The 20,584-nt window shown below is 40.4% G+C and overlaps 1 protein-coding gene across 3 annotated transcripts in view; it reads right to left on the bottom strand.

Annotated features, from left to right (window-relative positions):
- The window catches only part of PTPRN2 (protein tyrosine phosphatase receptor type N2), a 1,019,026-nt gene that overhangs the window by 567,974 nt on the left and 430,468 nt on the right, over positions 1-20,584 (bottom strand). For all 3 annotated transcript variants that reach the window (XM_074946270.1, XM_074946267.1, XM_074946269.1), the window contains one exon: positions 18,755-19,146. In XM_074946270.1, the coding sequence (XP_074802371.1) occupies positions 18,755-19,146 (392 nt within the window). The remainder of the gene's footprint in view (positions 1-18,754; positions 19,147-20,584) is intronic.

Genomic DNA, 20,584 nt, shown 5'->3' with positions numbered 1-20,584 from the left:
CATTTGGGACACTCAAGTTAACAGTCACTGATTGTGCTCATCCAGGGTCTGGATTAGAGCTGGTTGGGAATTTTTCTGAGACACAATTTTTCATTGAGAAAAATTGCAGATTTGTCCAAAACAAATATTTTCTCAGGAAAGGATCAGATTCATCTCAACTCAGATTCATTGGGAAGGTTTTTTATTTTTATTTCCATGATGGAGGGAAAAAAGAGAAAGAGACACTCTCCTCTCACTGTGGTGAGAGACACAGTTCACATGCTTGCTTGTTTGATTTAGAATAGGGACTTGAATATACATCTCAGACAGCTGCCCTAGCCACGAGCCTATTGGCTATCTAGGGTACGCTGCATGTGTGTGTTCTCGTGCGCTCTCTCTCTCTCTCTCTCTCTCTGTCATTTTGTGGAAAATATTGAAAGGTCTCAGGTTTATCCCAATATGGAATGGAAATATTTTATAATATAATAAATATTAATACTTTAAGTCTTGAAAATATCTGTGGGATGGGAGAACCATTTCCCAACCAGCACTAGTCAGGATGTTTCCAGTGGTGGGTCCTTGCCTCTGGAATTTATTCTCCAGCTTAGTCTAACAAAGCCTGATTTTGATTACCCTCCGTACACATTGTGAAACTTACACATTTGCCCAGGCTTCTTCAGTAGAGGTTGACTGAGTGAGTTAGGACAAGGCAGTCAAATATTAGAGAATGTTTTAATGCTGATTTGGGTCAATTTTTTTCCCTATTCATTTTTAAAGACATGTGCATTTTATCATCTGAAATACATAAAATTTCATTAAAAGCGGCAAAGAGTCCGGTGGCACCTTATAGACTAACAGACGCATTGGAGCATAAGCTTTCGTGGGTGAATACCCACTTTGTCGGATGCATGTAGTGGAAATTTCCAGAGGCAGGTATAAATATGCAAGCAAGAATCAGGCTAGGGATAACGCGGTTAGTTCAATCAGGGAGGATGAGGCCCTCTTCTAGCAGTTGAGGTGTGAACACCAAGGGAGGAGAAACGGTTTTTGTAGCTGGCGAGCCATTCACCATCTTTGTTTAATCCTGAGCTGATGGTGTCAAATTAGCAAATGAACTGAAGCTCAGCAGTTTCTCTCTGAAGTCTGGTCCTGAAGTTGTTTTGCTGCAGGATGGCCACCTTTAAATCTGCTATTGTGTGTCCAGGGAGGTTGAAGTGTTCTCCTACAGGTTTTTGTATATTGCCATTCGTAATATCTGATTTGTGTCCATTTATCCTTTTATGTAGGGACTGTCCAGTTTGGCCGATGAACATAGCAGAGGGGCATTGCTGGCACATGATGGCGTATATTACATTGGTGGACGTGCAGGTGAATGAACCGGTGGTGGTGTGGCTGATCTGATTAGCTCCTGTGATGGTGTCGCTGGTGTAGATATGTGGGCAGAGTTGGCATCGAGGTTTGTTGCATGGATTGGTTCCCGAGTTAGAGTTACTATGATGCGATGTGTAGTTGCTGGTGAGAATATGCTTCAGGCTGGCAGGTTGCCTGTGGGCGAGGACTTCAAAGAGAAACACCATCAGCTCAGGATTAAATTTGACACCATCAGTTTAGGATTAAACAAAGACTGTGAATGGCTAGCCAACTACAAAAGCAGTTTCTCCTCCCTTGGTGTTCACACCTCAACTGCTAGAAGAGGGCCTCATCCTCCCTGATTGAACTAACCTCGTTATCCCTAGCCTGATTCTTGCTTGCATATTTATACCTGCCTCTGGAAATTTCCACAACATGCATCCGACAAAGTGGGTATTCACCCACGAAAGCTTATGCTCCAATACGTCTGTTAGTCTATAAGGTGCCACAGGACTCTTTGCCGCTTTTACAGATCCAGACTAACACGGCTACCCCTATGATATAAAATTTCATTGTTATTTTGCAATGATGCCCCCTTGCAATGACATAAAACTAACTTCAAAGACTCCTTTCTTAGCAGGGTGAACTGTAAGCCAAAATTAGAAAATCTCAATATAAAATACAGGTCTGGAAAAGTGTATGGAAAAGTTTTTTAAAAAATAAACGATGGGAAAGATGCAAGAAAAATTGGACATCATTTTGTTTCATCTAGAGGCCACGTTTCTGACTAAACAAAACTGAGGACCAGATTGTCCTGTCTGCTGAGGCCATTTCGTGCTGCATAAGCATACCAGAGCTGGATACTCTGCTGGCAGATATCTTGCCACTTTGATGCTTCTTGCACAAGCTGCCCCGAGTGTAATGTTGCATGGAGAGAATGTTGCATTCCAGGCACAGAGCTTGGGAAGGACAGGGAGTGGGCATTGGATCTTGAGGTAATATATGGGATAGATTTTGAGCTGCTCTGTAAGAACTTATTAATATTATATGTCCCATCTGTTTGTTATCGTGTTTCTTATATGAACAGAAGGGGTTAATTCAAGCAGAGGTTGGCTCTACCTACACACTAGCTTCAGATAGCCACCCATTTACCACTCTTGTGGGACAATACTAGACCCATTTTCTTTGATGTCCTACCTCTAACCCCCTACTGAACTCAATGGACCAGTTTGTCTAGGTAAGATCAGAGGGGAACACAGGAGAACCAAAAAGCCCTGGAAATAAGACAAAGGGGTTTGGGGAGATAAAAGCAGTATTCGTAAGGAAGGGAGAGGGTGATGACTTGGAGTTGCTCATGAGAAGTGGTTCCCAAAGACACACCCCCCAGAGGCCAGGGGTTTGGAGTAAAGAGGGACCTGCCTAAGTCTCTGCCAAAGGAAGGTAAGCCTGTAAGTAACACAGACATCAGTACAGGCCTTTTGTTGTTTTAAAATCCTTTATTTTCTCTTAGGCTTTGCAATCTTCCTACTGTTAAATTTAAAGAAAGATTTTAAGAAAGCTGTCTGGTCACTGCATTAGTCACTGGTCACAGCTCCTGTAGGGAAGACTTGCAGGTGCTGAACACAGGCCTGCTGATTAACCAAGGCTGGTGCTCAGGGGGCTGCAGCCTATGGTCCTATCTAAGACTGGGAGAAAAGATAGGGCACAAGGCCTAACATTACAGTACACTCAGAGGGACTGGTACGGAAGGGTTTAAGGTGCAGCTAGCCCTGGCACCCTGACACTTTATGCTAGTAGCATAAGTAAGTGCTGTCCCATGCATTGCTAATTTGCACCAGCATTGGGCCTCTCTGAGTGGGGACCTGCGCCCCCACCCACACCCTCTCTACTCCATCCAAACAGAGATAAGATGAAGTGGAGAAATCAATCAGTTGTAGCCTTACTCCTTAACGAACGATGGTTTCTGTTCCTTTCAAAAATAAATACATGTAATTATTAATTCTATAATCCTACCTTGTGTGATTATGGATATTCTCATTAGCCATAAAAATGTCTAATCCATTTTTAAAAATCCTGCTGGACTCTTGACCTCACTGATATTTTATCAGGCCAATTTGTATTCTGAAAAAGGGTTGTGGGTGGTCTACACAACTGAAAATAAGACCTCTTATTTGAGTACCTGAGTATGGATTTAGGTGCTTAAGTCATAGAATCACAGAAATGTAGGACTGGAAGGGACCTCAAGAGGCCGTTGTAGTCCATCCCACCACACCGAGGCAGGATTAAGTATACCTACCATCCCTGACAGATGTTTGTCAATGCTGTCCTTAAAAACCTTCAGTGATGGAGATTCCACAACCTCCTTAGGTAACCTGTTCCAGCACTTAACTATTCTTATAGTTAGAAAGCTTTTCTTAATATGTAACCTAAATCTCCCTTCCTCCAAACTGAACTGATTACTTCTTGTCCTACACCCAGCAGACATGGACAACAACCGATCACTGACCTCTTTTACATATTTGAAGTCTTCAAGTTTGAAAATTTGTGCCACAATACGCATCATCCACTTTCTCTACTCCTCTTTGATCTCAACTTTATCTTTCTTAATTGAAGCAACCAGAACTGGACAGTTATAATTGTTACAATTTATGTACTGATTTTCTATCCCTCTACTGATGCGCATAAATATACTACTTGTTTGTATAACTGCATTTTGCTTGCTTATCTGACTACTTTTGTAACTACATCACAGACGGCAGATACCCTCATTAAGCTAATTGAAATAACTCCTAAGTACCTTTCCTCAAAAGTTCCCAGAGCCCAGTGTATGAGAGGAGATTTTTAAACAGATTTTTTTCTGTAAAGCCTGTTTTTGCTAGTGTATATTATTCTGTTGCACTTATCCAAGAGAAATTTCATCTGCCATTGTGCTCCTTAATCCCTCAATGTATTTAAATCCTTCCTAGTTCTTCCTAACAGCCACCTCTTCCTCTCTATTGACCTCTCTACATTTGGAAAAGCAGCAGTTCATAATGATTCATCGTCTCTTACACTCATCCAGATCTTAATCCAATGCAACGCTGTGCCCCTTACTCTGTGACTTATTTTCCTTAATAGTCATTATGAAGAGCATCCCATTCATCTCCTGTTGTATTTGAGGTTACTAGTACAATCTGCAGCTTTGCTTCAAAAACAGCTTCTCTCTGTGGAGGGCCTCCTGTAGCTCATCAGGAGGGAGTCCCATTCCGATGGACCTTTGGACTTGGACTCGGTCCTGTTGAAGAAGATTGTCCTGTAACAGGGAATCAGTGGCTGGGGCACAGAGGTAGGTGTAGGGTATGGGGCTGGTAATAGCTGTAGCTGGAAGCCAGGGTAGGAGACAGGGCTGGAAAGTTAGGGAGGCAGCATTAGAAAATGGCAGTGGATCTGGGCAATTCCACTGGCATTTCTTTTTGGAGCTAAATTAAGTGAGTGAGGAATAAGGGGAACTCTTCTTTCTATAAGCAGAAAAATTTGAAAAATGGCCTATCCTTGAGATCCTATGAGACGGGGAGTGTGTGAATTTCAGAGTTTGTGGTGACAATGGTTCTGTAGCTACAGGGAGGCAGAAACATAATCAGATTCTCACAGAAACATTTTCAAAAAGACAGTTTAAAAATGTTTCCTCTGCAAAAGCTACTACTACTAATTGTCATCTGCAAAGGCTGCTTGAATCTTGATTTATGTGAAAATCTCAATGCAACCTGAACTATGGAGTAGTTACTGATACCTCCAAAATAAACTATGTGTACATTGACTCCAGCTCCCCACTTTTTTGCATGCATCACAGATATATAATGTGCATGTGCATCTGTGTGCACTTTGTGGGGTAGCTATCCACCCATCCAAGATAGTTATATGGTCCCCATTACCGTAGTATTTCAGCACCTCATAGTCTGTAATGTATTTATCCTCACAACACTTCTGCTATGTAGAGAAGTAGTATGGTCCCCATTTTAGAAGATGTGGAACTGAGTCATAGAGAGACTAAGGGCTGGTCTATACTAGAAAATTATGTTAGCTTAACTATGTCACTCAGGGGTGTGAAAAAATCCACGCCCCTGAATAGCATAATTAACCCAAGCTAACCCCTGGTGTAGCCAGTGCTTGGTTGATGGAAAAATTCTTCCATCTACCTAGCTACTGCCTCTCGGGGAGGTGGATTACCTACACCAAGAGGAGAACCCTTACCATTGGCATAGATAGCATACCCTGATGCACTACAGCAGCAGCGCTGTAGTGTTTTAAGTGTAGACGTAAGTCCAAGAGTTCAAAGTCACATAAGAAGTCTACGGTGGAGCAGTGACTATTGGGTATGGTGATTTCAGTCAAGGTAATTCACAGTGTTGACATGAAATGAAATTTGAGCCTAAGCCAAGACAGTCCTGACAGAAAATGATTTTATTTTATCTTTCTCATTGATGCTCCTATGAATAATCAGAGAACAGTTTGTATTGAATTAGAAGAGAGCAAAATTTTTCATCCAAAACATTTTTCAGCAAAAAATGCATATTCAGCTACACCAAAACATTGTGTGAATTCATTTCAGTTTCATCAAATTGTTCATGTAGAAGACCCCCCCAAAAATTCTGAAAAAGTCAAAAATATTTAATTTCAACATTTTTAAATGAAACTTTGAGATTTTTCAGTTGAAAATGACTTTTGGGGTCAAACAAAATGTTTCACTGGATCAGAAATTATTTTTTCTACTTTTGATTAACCAAAAATTTCATTTTTTATTTAACCTGAAACTAATCCCCCCCCCACCATTTCTTCAGACTTACCAGTGAACTGAAATATCAGTTATTCACCCAGCTTCCAGTTGGAATGTCTGGACACACAAGCAACAGGTTCATGGTGCCATGACACTCCTTCCTCACCTTTCTTAGTTTAGGTTAGCCTTTCTGTGATGACTCAGTGTAGCTTCCTTGCACTTAGTTTCCCATCTCTTAAAACGCTCAGCTTGATACCCATAAAAAAATCAAACCAGGAATATAATTCAGGTTAGAAATGTTAAGAGACCCTTATATGATTTGTACACCACTTTGGTTAAACTATGATACATTTTAATTTTTAGAGCAAAAAAGCCACATGACTCACATTTAATCTGATTTGTGCAGGTGTGTGGTAACTGAGTCATATCTGGGTATGGCTCTTCTATGAAAATCTTATGGGAACTGCCTAATATCACAACAATCCTAGAAATAATGATTTTAAAAACACTTCAACTTACCTTATCTAGCTACAGTTTTCTCCATTCTTGTTTCCTCTCACACTTTATTAGGATATTGAACATTCTTAAACATACTTCTGTTTCGACAATACTCCACTTTGCACATTTTCTGTTCCCTCCCTTCCCATCACCAGTAGGTGTGAAATTTAAACCTCTTAATTCAGACAGATTCAAGTCCAGACCAATTTATAACACAGATGACACTTTGCAAAAAACAATTTCAGTGGTCAGTCTATGAAGGTCAATGGAGATTACTATATCATGGAAAGGTAACAGTAATGCAGAAGTGGAGAAGGATAAGCTCTCCAGAGTTATTATGGAAATGTAACACCAAACCAGCCTGTACTTGTGGTATATTCACTTCAGACATATGCTAGTACCATCTACCATAATGGTATGGTTAACAAAAGAAAGGGGAGGAGGGAACCCACACTTGCACTTTGTCATTGGCAGAAACATGTTTTCTGGAATTGGGAATACCCTAAACACAATCATCCATCTCTGGTATAATTGTGGCAATTAGAGTGTGCCTTGCTTGTGACAGGGAATTTAAGTGGTCACATAAAAAAGAGGTGGGGGAACAGTACCAAGTCCTCCTGAAAAAAGAATACTTGACCACTATCATCCAAGGAAAGAATGAACTAAAGAAACATAAAAATTTTAGTCATCAGGTAACACTAGAGAAGCTGTTGAATTACGCAAAATGATGTTATTTTTAAGACTTAGTCCCTCATCTTCTGACTATATGTTCCATTCTATGCATCCAATGAAGTGGGCTGTAGCCCACAAAAGCTTATGCTCTAATAAATTTGTTAGTCTCTAAGATGCCACAAGTACTCCTGTTCTTTTTTGGATACAGACTAACACGGATGCTACTCTGAAACCCATCTTCATAATGTTAACAAATTACACTCTGATTTCTCTGAATTAATTTCCTCAGGAGACACATTTCTTTGGCTCAAAAGACTGGGATTGGAATACTATGCCTCATAACTCTAGATGGCTGGTTCTAGTCCAGCAAAGATGAGTACTGAGAATTTTACCCTCTGATGGCTGTTAGCCAGTCTTCTGTATACGAAATGATTTAATTTCACTCCTGTTTTTAGCGTTTAGGTGTCTACATCACAAAAAAAGTATCTGGCACTCAGGAGAGACTCCAAAAACTGGACAGGCATAGAAACCAAACTGCTCTCCTTCCCCATAGTTAAGCCCCTCCAGGAGCAAATTTGTGCTAGAGTTAGTCCTTCAGGAGGTGCAGAGATGCCACACTTCCTGTACACTCTAGATGCAGTCTTTGGTTTCTTGTGATACACTTACTTCTGGGGCTGAAACAAAGAAGCATAGGATAGGGCAGCTGCAGGCTGCAGTTACATGCGGAGGTGCCCTATTTCCGATCCTCCCTTTGGTCACATCTCCAGGCAAAATTCCTCTGAGCCACGTCCACTGGCTCCCTGGACGCCTTCAAGGAGCAGTGGGTGCTGTACGGGTTCTCTGCTCAGTGGTCCTCTCTGGTTCCCTGCTTTGACTCTGTAACCCTCACTCCTGTCCCTGTTATTTCATTTGTTGTCTCCCATATTCAATTGAAACCTAGGTCTGTTAGCTCCTCCCTTTAGGCTGGGGAGAGGGACCATTAGATGTGCGTTACCAGAATCTCAATAGGTACACAGAGTAGTAGGAAATTTGTTACCTTATTGCTGTACATAGATTCTGTTAATAATAAAGGGTTTACCTTGACCCCTTTGAGTTAGTATGAGTAAGATACTACATGGTATCAGGACTGGAAGGCAGAGCATCCTGGAAGGCCCAGTGACAGGAAACACTGAAATGGCTTTTACAGACACTGCAATTTCAAGTAACTCTCCACTGGCACTGAGAATCAGGGGAAATGCTGAATATGGCTGGAAAAGGTTCATACAGTAATTTACACTGTATATGAAAGCCACAGGGGCATATAACTGGAGGATGAGCACAGAAGCTCTAGTTGTATATAATGCATCTTGGTCTTGTTAAGAGGATGTCTGCCAGAGAGAGAAAGAAACACAACACATAACCAGATATGAAAGATGTATTCACAGGAAATGGGTGCCTCCCAGTAACATATAAAATATTGTTAAGAGAAGATGCAGAACTGATGGTACCTGCCACATAAAAAGTTCCACAAGCCTTAAGAAAGAGGCTAGAAGCACTGCTGAAAAACATGACGGCAAATGGGTTAGAGCAGGGGTAGGCAACCTATGGCATGAATGCCAAAGGCGGCCCCCGAGCTGATTTTCAGTGGCACTCACACTGCTCGGGTCCTGCCCACCGGTCCGGGGGGCTCTGCATTTTAATTTAATTTTAAATGAAGCTTCTTAAACATTTTAAAAAATCTTATTTACTTTACATACAACATAGTTATATATTATAGACTGATAGAAAGAGATCTTCTAAAAACGTTAAAATGTATTACTGGCATGCAAAACCTTAAATTAGAGTGAATAAATGAAGACTCGGCACACCTCTTCTGAAAGGTTGCCGACCCCTGGTTTAGAGAATAAAAGAACCAACCAGTGGGGATCACTGCTTAGTAAGGAAGGGGACTATGGCTGTGTATGAACCTTAAGGAACTGAACAAAAACATAACAACACTTCCACTTGTCCACAAGAAGTGACCTACTGTCCAAGACGGTAGGAGCCAAATTTTTATGCAAATCAGATGCATTAGCAGGCTTTTGACAGATTCTCTTTGGACACAGACCCCTATGATCTGCACTTTCAACACAACATTTGACAGATACTGCTTCCTAAGACTGCCTTTTGGAATATATTCAGCTCCAAAAGTGTATCACTGCACAATGAGCCAGATGATAGTAGGAGGTGTGAAAGTGTACATTGATGTGTGACAGAGTGTACAAACCACACCCTGGTGAAGAGCGGGTTAAGGAGTTGCTCTGGACAAAGGAGGCCTTGCCCAACCACTCCTGCTGGGCTTGCTCACAGTGCAGGCAGAGCACAAAACAGAGCAGCTCAGCTCAGTCTGGGCAGACAGAGCAGGAGAGCAGTTGCAGCCTCCTCCAGAGAAGCTGCCGAGGCTCCAATCTGCTGGGACCAAGCCTTACATGCAAACCAACACAGGCCCTTCAGCCATGGAGGCTGATGGCAGTGAGCTGCCATTCACAGCGGCAGAGTAGCCTGAGAAAACTCCAAGGGGAATCCCAAGGCAGACCAGTGGCACCAGTAGGGGAACCGAAGCTGGGGTAGGAAGTGGCCCAGGGAGCAGACACCAGGGTACCTGCCCCCCTAGGCAGTACATTTTGAATTACTGTTTCTTTGGGCCCTGGCTTGGAACCCGGTGGAGCAAAGAGAGCTGGGCACTCCGGCCACTGACTCTTGCCATTGGGTAACACAACCACTACTCCAGCTGCTAGGCAAAGAATCCATTGACTCTTGCCATTGAGCGACTGAGCCAACAGCTACAGCCATTAGGCAAAATGGTTATTGCTTCTTGCCATTGGGAGACAGAGCCATTGACTTCAGCCACTAGGCAAAGCAGTCACTGGTTCTTGCCGCTGGACTACAGAGTCCAGAATATCTCCACTAGGTGGTACTGCCAGCCTTAGGCTCAACCCCCCACTGTCCCCACTGAACATCAGAAATGACTAAGGAGCGTATTGGAAATTGTGAGACTGTATAACCTTAAACTGAGTAAGGCCAAATCTCAATTTCAAGCAATGGAAATAACATACTTGTGAGAGAGACTGACCCCAAAGGGAATCTTTCCTGATGAATCGAAGATTTAGGCAATACTGAACATGCGGAAATCTGAACATAAAAAGGGAATTCAAGGGCTGATAGGCATGTTGAATTATGTCGGCAAATTCATACCTAAGTATATAGCTCACACAACTCACCTAAGACATCGCCTCCACAAGGTCACGGAATGGGCCTGAATACCAGAGCATAAAAGAGAGTTCAATGGACTTAAAGCACATTCTGACATCAGCTCCAGTGCTGCAATTTTTTGACCCACTTAAAGATATCAAACTCTTCACAGATGTCTCAAAAAGAGGGCTGGGAGCAGTACTAGTAAAGTGTCTTGGAACTGACTGGTTTCCAGTCTTGTATGCATATAGGGCTATGACAGCCACAAAGAAGATGTATGTACAAATTGAAAAAGAGACACCAGGCCTGGTATACAGATATACAAGGTGTCACTACTTTCTCTATCTTCAGTTTCAGAGCAGAAACTGATCACAATCCACTGATCGCATTACACAAACAGGGACTCGGAGAAGCACCTCCAAGGATACAGAGTCTACTTTTGAAAATACAGAAGTATGATGTGTCCCTGGAGTTCCAACGTGAGTGCCACTTAGTCATGGCAGACACACTCTCAAGAGCATGTGCTCCATCTGACAATACACAGCCTGATGATCTGGAACAAGCAGTAAACATACATGTCAACATGATAAAATGTCACGTACTGTATCTTCAGGCATATGGGATGAACTGGACACAAAAAGAGCTAAAGAAGAAATATTGCAAGCATTAAGCAAAGGAGGTGGGAAATCAACACTTCCCACCTGCATATTCCACTATAAAAATGAGCTTTCAGTGATTGCAGGGGTGCTTTTGAAGGGCACACAGATCATGGTTGCCACAGTGATGAGAAAGAAAATATTGGAACAAATACACAAAGGGCATCTGGGAATGACCAAATCAAAAAGAAGAGCTACAGAAGTTGTATTCTGGCCAGAGATGAATAGTGACAGAGAAGAAATGATGAGCAGGTGTGGAACATGTCAGAAATACAGAGATTCCTAGCTGAAAGATACCACACGAACTTGTAATTCCATGAGACAAAGTTGGAATTGGGAAGACATGATCACCTTGTTACAATGGACTACTTTACCAATTTCCCTAAAGTAGTGACACTTGAAATACCACAGCAGCAACAGTTGTCAGGCGTGTTAAACCTATATTTGTATGTCACAGAATTCTAAAAACCGTAATAATTGACAATGAACCACAGTTCAAGAAAAAGGAATTCCTGAACTTTGCTTAAATGCCTGATTTTCTTCATGAGACACCTACTCCCAAATATGCTCAAATCAATGGATTAGCTGAATGTGGAATACATAGTGGAGAACTTGCTAAAAAAAAAGCAATGGATGCAAGGGAAGATCTATATTTATCACTACTCAGCTACAGAGCTGCCCACTGCAATATGGATTGTCACTTGCTGAACTCCTCTGCAACAGACATATAAATACTTGATGACCAGATATGGAACAAAAACAAAAGAACCCCAAAGGATGGCTAACAAAGGAGTCTGTGATAGTGTGAAAAAAACTGGGAAAGTATAATCGGACAAAGTATTACAATAAAGGAGCAAGTCCTCTTCCAGTTAGAAACAAAACTTTAGTGACAATTTGGCAAGATGGGCTCTGGCCTGTCAAAGCCACAGTGATCAGAGAAGAGTCACACTGCTCATACTCAGTGATCACAGATGAAGGCAAAATCTTACAAAAGAATTGTAGGACACTGCTCAAGATACCTGACATCTGAAAAGGTTCAGAAAAGGGCAACAAAAATGATTACAGGTATGGAACAGCTGCCATATGAGGAGAGATTAATAAGACTGGGACTTTTCAGCTTGGAAAAGAGACGACTAAGGGGGGATATGATACAGGTCTATAAAATCATGACTGATGTGGAGAAAGTAAATAAGGAAGTGTTATTTACTCCTTCTCATAACACAAGAACTAGGGGTCACCAAATGAAATGAATAGGCAGCAGGTTTAAAACAAACAAAAGGAAGTATTTTTTCACAACGCACAGTCAATCTGTGGAACTCCTTGCCAGAGGATGTTGTGAAAGCCAAGACTATAACAGGGTTCAAAAAAGAACTAAATAAGTTCATGGAGGATAGGTCCATCAAAGGCTATGAGCCAGGGTGGACAGGGATGGTGTTTCTAGCCTCTGTTTGCCAGAAGCTGGGAATGGGTGACAGGGGATGGATCACTTGATGATTACCTGTTCTGTTCATTCCTTCTGGGGCACCTGGCATTGGCCACTGTCGAAAAACAGGATTCTGAGCTAGATGAACCTTAGGTCTGACCCAGTATGGCTGTTCTTATGTTCTTGGCAGAGAAAAGTAAAGTAAAAGCAGACACACAAACAGAAAACAGTTCACAAACTGACCCTGTTATTGCCTATGAGAGTAAACAGTTGGTTACAGACAAGGACTTGCCTAAAGAGGTTCTGCAATGCAGCAAAGCGGGAAGATTGCTTAAATGCCCTAAGGGGCTGATCAAGACATGTTAATGTTTTGTTAGAGCAACCTAACGGACTGTTAAATATTTTATTCTATTTGTAACAGTTTTTTAGTTTTATTCAAAAGTGTTTTAGTTCAATAAAGAAATTTTAAAAGGGATCTAAAAAAGGGAAGATGCACTATAGAGTAAGTAATTCAGGAAGTGTAAAGATACCATACTTCCTCTACACTCTAGACGCAGACTTTGGTTTCCTGTGACTATGATGCACTTCCTGCTGGGACAGAAAGAAAGAAAGAAAGAAAGAAAGAAAGAAAGAAAGAAAGAAAGAAAGAAAGAAAGAAACAAACAAACAAACAAACAAACAAACAAACAAACAAACCCAGGACAGGGCAGTTGCAGGCTGCAGCTACCCAGAGTACTAGGAAGTTTTGTTACCTCATTTCTGTACATAGTTTCTGTTCATAATAAAGGATTTATCTTGAGGCCTGTCTGCTCATCAGTAAGACAGTACAGAATTGAGGTATATTGCTGAAGCAGTGTAGGGAAGCCTGCATTGTAACTGACTGTACTGTACTTATAGGACTTCAGAGCTTTAGGATTCACCTTCCAGGATCTCTCCTGAGCACTAAATACACTACTCTTTTGTAATGAACTGTGCTGTCATTGCCATTAAAAATAGCAATGTTTACCAAAATTTACTACACAGTGTTAGAAGATATTGCAGTAGTTCAATTTTAATTATTGACACTGTATACAAAAATAAAGCATAAATCTCACAGACTAATCCCAGACTCTAATTCAGAGATGTCCAAAGTGCAACCCAAAGGTTAAATGAGGCCCACAGACCCCTTCCCCAGTACACCATACTGTACTATGTTATGATTATGTATGTAAACAGGGTCTGAAAGAGTTCTCCCCTGACATCTAGTGATGAATTATGGGGAAAGACCTCAGGAGCAGACTGTATGTGCATAGACAGACCTACTCTGTCTCGGGTATCAGCAGACAGACCTGTGTTGCCAAAGTGATCAGTTTTGGCTGTTTAGGGTTAAAATTCACTTTGGTATTAAAGGTAAGGGTAATGAAATGTTGTTATCCTTATTATATAAGCAAAGAATGGCAGGACTGTACTTAACATGCCCTGATTGAGGAGGGGCACCCTAAATGTTAATCTCACTTGCTAAACAGGGGGTAGTGATGCCAAATCCAAGTTAAAGTCAGAGGGGGTTGGGACAAGTGTTCCTACCTGGTGGTGTAGACCTGTTTAAAGGGTCCCAGAAGCCATTTGCTCCTTCCATCCCTCCCCGTCTCCAGTGTTTAACAACATAGCTGCCTAGATTCATTTGAGAGTCCTGGTTCTTTCTCAGTTACCATTAGAGCTGAACTCATTGATAAGCTAAACTAAGAGGGCTGAACCTTAGACCTGGTAGACAGTGTTGTGGTGAAAAGACAATGTAAAATAGGCAGCAGCAGAGAGGCTCCTCACTACCCAGTGAAATCACTAAAGAGTTGAAATCACTGAGAACTGTCCTCTCTGGTAGAACCTCAGAACACAGCACTGCAGCGAAAGGTAGCAGTTAAGGTTGAAGCTCTGAGCAACAGCAGTGATGACAGCAATGACAGCAACAAGCAGTGGCAGAGACAGCAGAAACACAGGTGAGCAAAAGCACAGGCATCATTCAACCAGCCTCTCCCCTTTGGGGCAGGAGGCAATCCACCCAATTGCATCCCTGGACTCTGGGGACGTTGCTGACCTTGGATAACAAACTGGAGCGGGGAGCGGAGGGAAAGGGGAGCGGCATGTTAAAGAGACATTTGTCCCTGGGATGTTCATACAACAAGGTGGGAAACCGAGAAAAAGGCCACTTCCTAAGATACTGTGGGGTGGGTGTTTCACTTATTGGTTTTGTACTTTCAAGTCATTGTTGCAGTGTTTTCCCAAATTAATGCTGGGTTACCTCTCCCTTTGATTAAGAGCTTTCTTTTGTTACACAGACTCAGTCATTGTGAGTGGGGAAGCACTGGCTCTTAGTGGAGGCAAGGGGAGGTGTTTAGTTTTTCCAGATTACTGGGTGGGGGCTTTGTCTTGTTAAGAGGAACCTCTTGATATTGGACCTAGCATCACCTGGCAGAAGGGTTACATGCAGTACACATATCATTCACATATGACTGTTGATTACCTACATACTTCTTTAATAACTCTGTGCTTTTTTGCCTCTAGATTCTGGGGATGGGTTGTGGTTTTTCAGTATGGTAAGTGGATATCCATCATGGTGGTCTTCTGATGATGAACAGATGAAATCTATTCTCAGAGTAACCTTGTGCAGTCTCCCAGAATCATACTCCAAATAAAAAATGGGGCAAATGACACCTAAAGCCTGGCTTAGTAATAAAGGCTGTGAAGCACACAGAATTATTAAGGCCAATCTGCAGAAGAGTTGAGATTTGAACTCCTGGACCAATATTTTCAAAAATGGATGTTCAAAGTTAGCGTCCTAACTCCATACATCCAAACCCGTACAAAGCCTGATAATTCAAACTACTGAGCATCCAGCAGCTTGCAATCACTCAAACTGAAGCGGCTGAGTTGCGCTGGGTGGGAAACTATTTCTTGTCTTGTAAACTTTTTGAGATTTCAGAATTTGTCCTGTCTTATATCAGGATGGAACTGAGACCCTTTGAAGTTTTTTGTAAAAAAAAAACAGAGAGAAAGACCACACCTCCCTTTGCCAGAATAGCCATTAGCTCAGTGGTTAGGGCACACTCCTGGGATATAGGAAACCTAGGTTCAAAGTCCTTACTCAGCTGTTTTTCCCAAATTATTGATTATTCTTGGGTGGCTCTCAGATTTTGACCAGAAATTCCATCGGCGACCTAAAGAAAGTTTTGTCAAAACTGGTATGTTCTCATGAAAAGTTTTAATTTTGACAATCCAGCATTTTCCAATGGAAAACTATTTTGTTAAAAATTTCCCAACCAGCCCTGATGCTGAATGCCTAAAAATGGATTTGGGAGCCTAACTTTAGGCACCCATTTAAAAGAATGTTGGTCATGGTCTCCTAGTCTCCAACCCAGTGCATGCTCCCACAGGCTAAAAGGTATGTAGATGTGAGAGAGCTTTCGTTCTCCTTCTCACGGGACTATATGTGAAAATGCACTTTATTTTGGCATTTTTATTGTCTGTTAAGAAGAATTTTTCCATTTTTGAACAGAAGGGAAAAAAGAGGCGGGGTTAATGGCACTCTCAAAAGCAAAATCATTTTTTATCCTTAATTTTGGAGTCCCTATCAATGCATCCATGTCATAATATGAGAAACTTTTATAATTATAACACCAAAGTTAAAAACATATAAAATAACATCCTTTAAATTATTTTTCTTCTTGTAAATTTGCCATAGACTAGACCTACAATTAGCAGAAAGAGTTAACACTTCCAGGAAGGACAAATCCCATATGAAAAAGCATCTACAGAAGTAGTTCCAATTTTTTTTAAAGGGGACAAACAGTAAATAAAGGAAATAACCCATTTTGATTGGTTTCTCACCATAATAAAGTGCTGAAGCAGCACCCAAGAGGATTTTCTAGACAATTGCCTACACAGACTGTCAATTTGTTCCTAAGATTAGCCCAGATGGATAGTACGGTTTGTATAGATTGTACTGCTCTCAGCATCTGAAAGGTCACTAGACGAAACAGCAGGAGTGACCTATTGTTCTTGCTAGTGACAACCAGGCTGCCATTATGACAAGTCTTTAAACTATCACAAATCTTTTCTTTAAGAATTACATGGAAATATTATCTCTGCTTTGTGGCGCAATTAAAAGCTGTCATCTGAGGAGTTCAATGCCACAATCTTAAATATCTCCTTGGGTCACACTTGCAAAGCCAAGGAAGCCTGAGAATCTAAGAGTGAATGAATCACCTCTGACATCTGTCAACTATACCACTGAGTGCAATCTTTTCAGTTGCATTTTGAGATCAGAATGTAAAAAAACTCAAGCTGACATCCCCAGTTTACAAATATGTAGGACTTTTTCATTTTTTGCCAGCTGACTACTGGTTTCAGCTGTAAATATGAAGCTTCATCATTACAAAACAGTTTGGCTAATAAAAAAACCTGACATATTAAGAACGGCAACGTATAGCTTTATGTGGGAGAAAAAGGAAAAACTATATAATATACAGAGAATAATATTCTAAACTTAGGCACTACATCTGACATTGCATTTCACCTGTCCATTTACTGTGTATAAATTATTACTGGGTTAAATAAATTAAACCTTAATATTAGCTTTGTAACCTTGAATGTCCTAACTGAAAAGTATTCAGGGAAGCTGCTGCATGTTGTACATTGCTCCAAAATGCAGGCATATTAGAAATAGGCTTTAAATTTCAACCCTGCTCTTGAACGCTATTATATTTTTTACCATGTCTTAATGTTTAAATGTTTCAGAGTTCAATGGAAACTTTAAAACAAAAATAAAACATGCATGCATACAAAGGATAATGGGTAAAATGTAAAACAGATTTTCTGAACTTGTATGGAATCCTATAATTTTTCCACTTGTATTACAGATAAGCAGGTAGATTAAATATTTTTCTAGCTATAGTGCCAATGTCTCCCTCTCTCTAGGTATGAATATATGCCAACATAACACATACTTATAGCTATATCCCATTGTAGAGGATATTGTTCCATTTTCAGAACATGGCAATGGTGTTTGTTACTACTAGTTCATTACAAACAATCATTCCAAGAGTTATACTAGGAGAACTTAATACCATAGCAAAGGTACTAAAGATATGAAAAGAGGACAGTTGTTGAAATGCATCATTTTTTAAATGTATCCCCACTTCCCAGCAGAAATAGTTAACAACCACTCCTTACCTGCCTAACCCCCAAAAGCAAAAAATCTAATGCACCAAAATTCAAGAAAAACAACTCTGTTCAAACCCTTAGCTAAATGGTCCTTGAGCTTCTCTGTCAGATACTGTCCAATTGCTCTGTACGGCCCTGTGTACACTAGGAAAATAACAGATTGCTGGCAGTGGTTGTCAGCAATGGGTCCCCTCCTGGCCCTTCCTCAATTGTTGTAGACAATGGTTTAACTGCTCATATGGAGGGGATAAACCCATTTTCAGCACCATTACAGAAGTCTCAGTTACACTTTCTATAATGGTGCTGAACATAGATTTATCCTAGCAGTTAATCATTTTCAACACCACTTGAGGGGGGCCTCTAACAAAACACAAACTTTTAATTCAAGAAATAAGTAAAAAAAAAAGAAGTCTAAACTTTAAACTTCCAAATGTTTTTCCCCTCTTTAAAGCACTGTGTTTCACATGGAGGGAGGGGGGAAGTGCGGTCTTTTTGAAGTATAATATTAAATGTCAAATTCATTAGTTACTTGTCCTGAAATCATTAGGTCTTTCATTCTCAGCTAGCTTTGTTCATGATGTTTGGATTGTGTTATTTTCAGATCAAAATGGAACCACAAAGGAAATGTTGTGCTTTGTTATTGTGTATCATTTTTCTGAAGAATGACTCAGGCATTGATATTTAGGCTACTTTGAAGTCAAATATTTAAAGCGCACATCCTTAACCATAAATACACTGACTGACATATTGTGCAGATCACGGGGACATCAGAGGACCAAGCGCAAAGTAAGTAAAGGGCCTACATATTGTATATCTTCTACACAGACAGAATGGCATCTCTACTCTCTTATATTTCCATCAAAGTACTGAGCTGGCTGCCAAAAAAGTGTTTCTGATGTGTCAAAAAGTGGTACAGTAAATAGCATCTTCCTCTTTTACTTTCATTTTTCATCAGTTACAACCACTTTACATTTCCCTATTTTAAAAAATGCAATTCAAGTTTGCTACTATACTTACTCTTTCTCTGTCACAATATAGCCATATTCCTCCTCCTCAGAAGACTTCACTTCTAGCTGTAGCCCTTCTCCCATCTTTTTTTGAGGTTCTTCATAGGCACTTTCATCCGGCATCAAAGAATTCTTAATCCAGTAGTGGATCTCATTCAGCTCTTTAGAGTCAGGTTCAGATTCAGTTTTCTTCTCAGCTGCCAGTTCCCTTGAGAAAGTCTCACTCTTTACATTTTCAACACCAACCTTCATTTCTTCTTCTGAGGAAGAAGAAGAACCTGAGTCTTCTGATTTCTTGGTTTCAGTCTTAAAGGACTCTTCAGAAGTAGGCTTATCTGGCAGATTTTGTGTTAATGATTTCTCATTCAAGAAGTCCATTAGTTTTAAACCCAAATTGGTCTCCTGTATTAAAAGAATAGAGCTCTTTGTAACATTAAACACATGGAGGTATGGGTGTACTTATCACGTACAACGCCTGGACCCAATCCTGCAAACCCTTACTCATGTGATTGGGACTACTAAAATAAGTGTTTGCAGGATCTGTTTATATGAAGAAAGAGTATATGTAAATATATTTACATTCTGAAAATAAAACTACAGCACAATATGAAAAGAATCTTGAAAGCTTCCACTATATTGGGAGAGATTTTATATTGTTATAAGATTTATACGCAATGTCAGACTTAAGTGTTAACTTTAACTGTAGGACTTACATTGTTTCAAAATAAAATGTCTCTTTTCAGCTTGATAACCTTTGTTCTCTGAGACATCTTTGAACAGAATTGGGAGAATATGGCAAAAAAAGATTTCAGAAATATTTGTTTGAAAACAAAATCTCAAATTCAATATACGGTAGTATGCATAGTCCCTTATGTTTGTGTTTTGTGAATATTGATGAAAGTAAAATTTTATCCTCAAGAAAATGAGAAATGATGCAAATTACTTTTACAAATACGTATTTGCATGAGTGTTTGTACTGAAAATATCTGAATAGCTTTTTAGGAGATAGCACATCAGGAGCAGAAATAATACCATGTGACTTAGGTGTCCAATTACACTGCAGGAATAGTGAATTGTCTCTAGCAAATTGTTGTGGTAAGTAGTTTGTGAGCAATCCATAGGCTGTGATTTGATCATAGAACTGATGTGTCTAATGAAGTCAAATAATAAACAAATTCGTAAAATCAAGGCATATTCATGGAAAACTCAAAGAGGGGGATATGTTCATTACATAAATTTTTGCTATATCTAGGGCTATCCTAGAGAGGGGTTCCTGGTTGCTTATAAATGCCATCTGAAGTTCTTTTGTGTAGAGCTGTATTCCATTCTGTCACCTCTCCTATTCAAAGTGTTGCTGAAAGATCTGTTTGTGGAATACCCTATTGGTGAAACAGCAAGTGCAGCACTTTGTTCTTCAGAGCAATTTTGTGTGGATAGTTGAAATTCCAGCTGAACTGGTCCACTAGTGTATTTTTCTTGCCTGGTATATGGCCAGCTGTTGGTGAGACCTGATTATAAACACATCATGGATGGCTTCTTGACACACTAAGGTAGATTTAGCTACAACCTGACAGTTGACATAGTACATCGCATAGAATTTCTCACTTTGGTTTGCCAAAACTCTTCTCTGAGTTAATTTTTCTACATGCAACCCAGAAAAAGAATCAAGGATACTCAAAAGGACTAGTGTATGAATTAAGTGCCCAAGTTCTGAGCCAAGGCTCACAAAAATATCCTCAAATTTGCTGCTTAGCTGAGGTCCCAAGCCTGGTGTCACAGTTTGGGGTCAATTTGTCTTTCGGATCCTGGTTTTTCTGTCCAGAAGAGGATGAGCCTTGAA

The sequence above is a fragment of the Natator depressus genome, chromosome 2 (assembly GCF_965152275.1).
Source record: "Natator depressus isolate rNatDep1 chromosome 2, rNatDep2.hap1, whole genome shotgun sequence".
NCBI lineage: Eukaryota > Metazoa > Chordata > Testudines > Cheloniidae > Natator > Natator depressus.
Note: the sequence above shows the minus strand (reverse complement) of the source record. Positions and strands in the feature narration are given on the sequence as shown.